A 1,900-nucleotide genomic window follows, 5' to 3' on the forward strand; every position below is an offset into this window, starting at 1 on the left:
CTTGGTATAGGGTCATTCCTGCATTTCGCCTGAGAACCTCTCTGTCTGTTTTTGAAGGCGTGGAGATCCCGGAGTTAATTCCCCGTAACAATTCTTGGCATAAACGGTCCCTTAAAAAGGACAGTTTCAATTGGTGGAGCTTATCCTAGATGACTGGTGCCACGCCTACCAACTAAAAACAGAAGCTTCGACAGCCTGAGCCAAGGTTGAACTTAACCAGTTTGACCAAGACGCAGGAATCACCCCTTTTCCAGCCTCCCCCTCCCTAACCATCCCCGCAACAACGTCATCAACGGAATCAACATCAAAGCATCAACGTCCAGGACAACATCCTTACCAGCGCCATCTCCATCCTCCTCATCTGCATCAAGAGCCTCTTCATCAGCAGCTGAACCTCCATCTCATACAATGGACACACCACATGTCAGGCTGAGGCCATACACGGGACAAGAGAAATCATCAAGAAATCAACAAAGAGTGCACTGTCCTCAAAAGCTAAAGATCCCAAATTCTCAATAAGTGATCTAGTCCTAATGCAAAATTCCCATGTTCTTCCTGGTAGGTCCCCGAAACTGTCAGTTAAATGGGTAGGTCCCAACACCATACTTGAGCTTGGTCCTAATCATACCTTCAAGCTACAACATGTTCAAACGAACAAGACGCACAAGGCACTTATCCATGCCAATCGCCTCAAGCCCCACAATGTTCGCGCTCCCAACGACCGCCTTCCTGATCACACTCCCAACCATGGTCGTCATTCTCCCCGTCCCAGCGCTTCTGCTGAAATGGACACACATGCTCCTCGTCCCAGCACTTCTGCTGAAGCACATTCTCCTCTTCCCAGCACTTCTGCTGAAGCACATTCTCCTCTAACCAGCACGTCTGCTGAAGCACATTCTCCTCTAACCAGCACTTCTGCTGAAGCACATTCTCCTCTTCCCAGCAATTCTGCTGAAGCACATTCTCCTCTTCCCAGCACTTCTGCTGAAGCACATTCTCCTCTTCCCAGCACGTCTGCTGATGCTGACACATCCTCAGACCCACAGGTGGTTCTTCCAGAGCCACACATCAGTGATACAGGCTCTGCACCACCCATTGCCCGCCAACAGGATGACAAATCTCAAGATAATCAAACGTATCCTGTTGACAAAATTATCAGATGTTAAATGGCAAACGGTACCAAACAGTACCAAATCAAGTGGTTAGGCTACTCAGAAACGACCTGGGAGCCCACCTCCAATCTTGATCCATCCCTGATCAAGCACTTCCATAGGTCTAGAACAATGTCTGATAAGAAGCGCAAACACGGACATAAGTACTTCCAATGATTCATTTGCATAGGTGTTATCAAGCTACCCCCTATCTTTTGTGACGTGAATTGCATGGCCATAAGATATGAGAGACCATCCCTTTGCAGTTAACAAGTGTTCTGTGTCTTATAGTGCTAGGTTGTTTAGGTGTTTGTGGCCACAACATTCTTCTCAACCAGGTCAACTCTTCTAATGGCTCCCTTTTCATTTCATCAAAGGTTAACCCTGGAGCTCGATTATCCTGTGGCTTATGGCTCTGTTTGCCCGCTCTTCCCTCGGCACCAGCCCTGTTCAGAGACACAACTATGGAATAGTTTTTAAGCCAACCACACAAGTCCATTTTGCAACTGAATACTTGGTCCATACCAACGAGGTCAAGCTTCCCCATGTCCCAAGCATTCCCACCATGAGTGGATGCCACCAAGGCAATGGAACTTGTGCTATACTGCACCAAATCCAAATGCACCTTAACGTCATCAAAACCAGGTGTGTTCACTGCTAAATGAAACTAGGCACCAAATCATTAAACTCATCCCTGTATCTAAGGTCCCCTCATCAAGTCGCTCCAAACGAGCAGCTCTAAGTTTTGT

The 1,900-nt window shown here is 47.4% G+C and overlaps 1 protein-coding gene across 1 annotated transcript; it reads right to left on the reverse strand.

Moving 5' to 3' along the window:
* Positions 1 to 239: 239 nt before the first annotated feature.
* On the reverse strand, positions 240 to 1,032 carry LOC125380969 (snake venom metalloprotease inhibitor 02A10-like). Its single transcript, XM_048396758.1, has 2 exons — positions 747 to 1,032; positions 240 to 400 (listed from the first exon to the last, which is right to left on the reverse strand). The coding sequence occupies exons 1-2, from the start codon at positions 1,030 to 1,032 to the stop codon at positions 240 to 242; spliced, it is 447 nt and encodes a 148-aa protein (XP_048252715.1).
* Positions 1,033 to 1,900: the final 868 nt, after the last annotated feature.

The sequence above is a fragment of the Haliotis rufescens genome, unplaced genomic scaffold, assembly GCF_023055435.1.
Source record: "Haliotis rufescens isolate VD_foot unplaced genomic scaffold, xgHalRufe1.0.p SCAF_16, whole genome shotgun sequence".
Classification (NCBI taxonomy): Eukaryota; Metazoa; Mollusca; class Gastropoda; order Lepetellida; family Haliotidae; genus Haliotis; species Haliotis rufescens.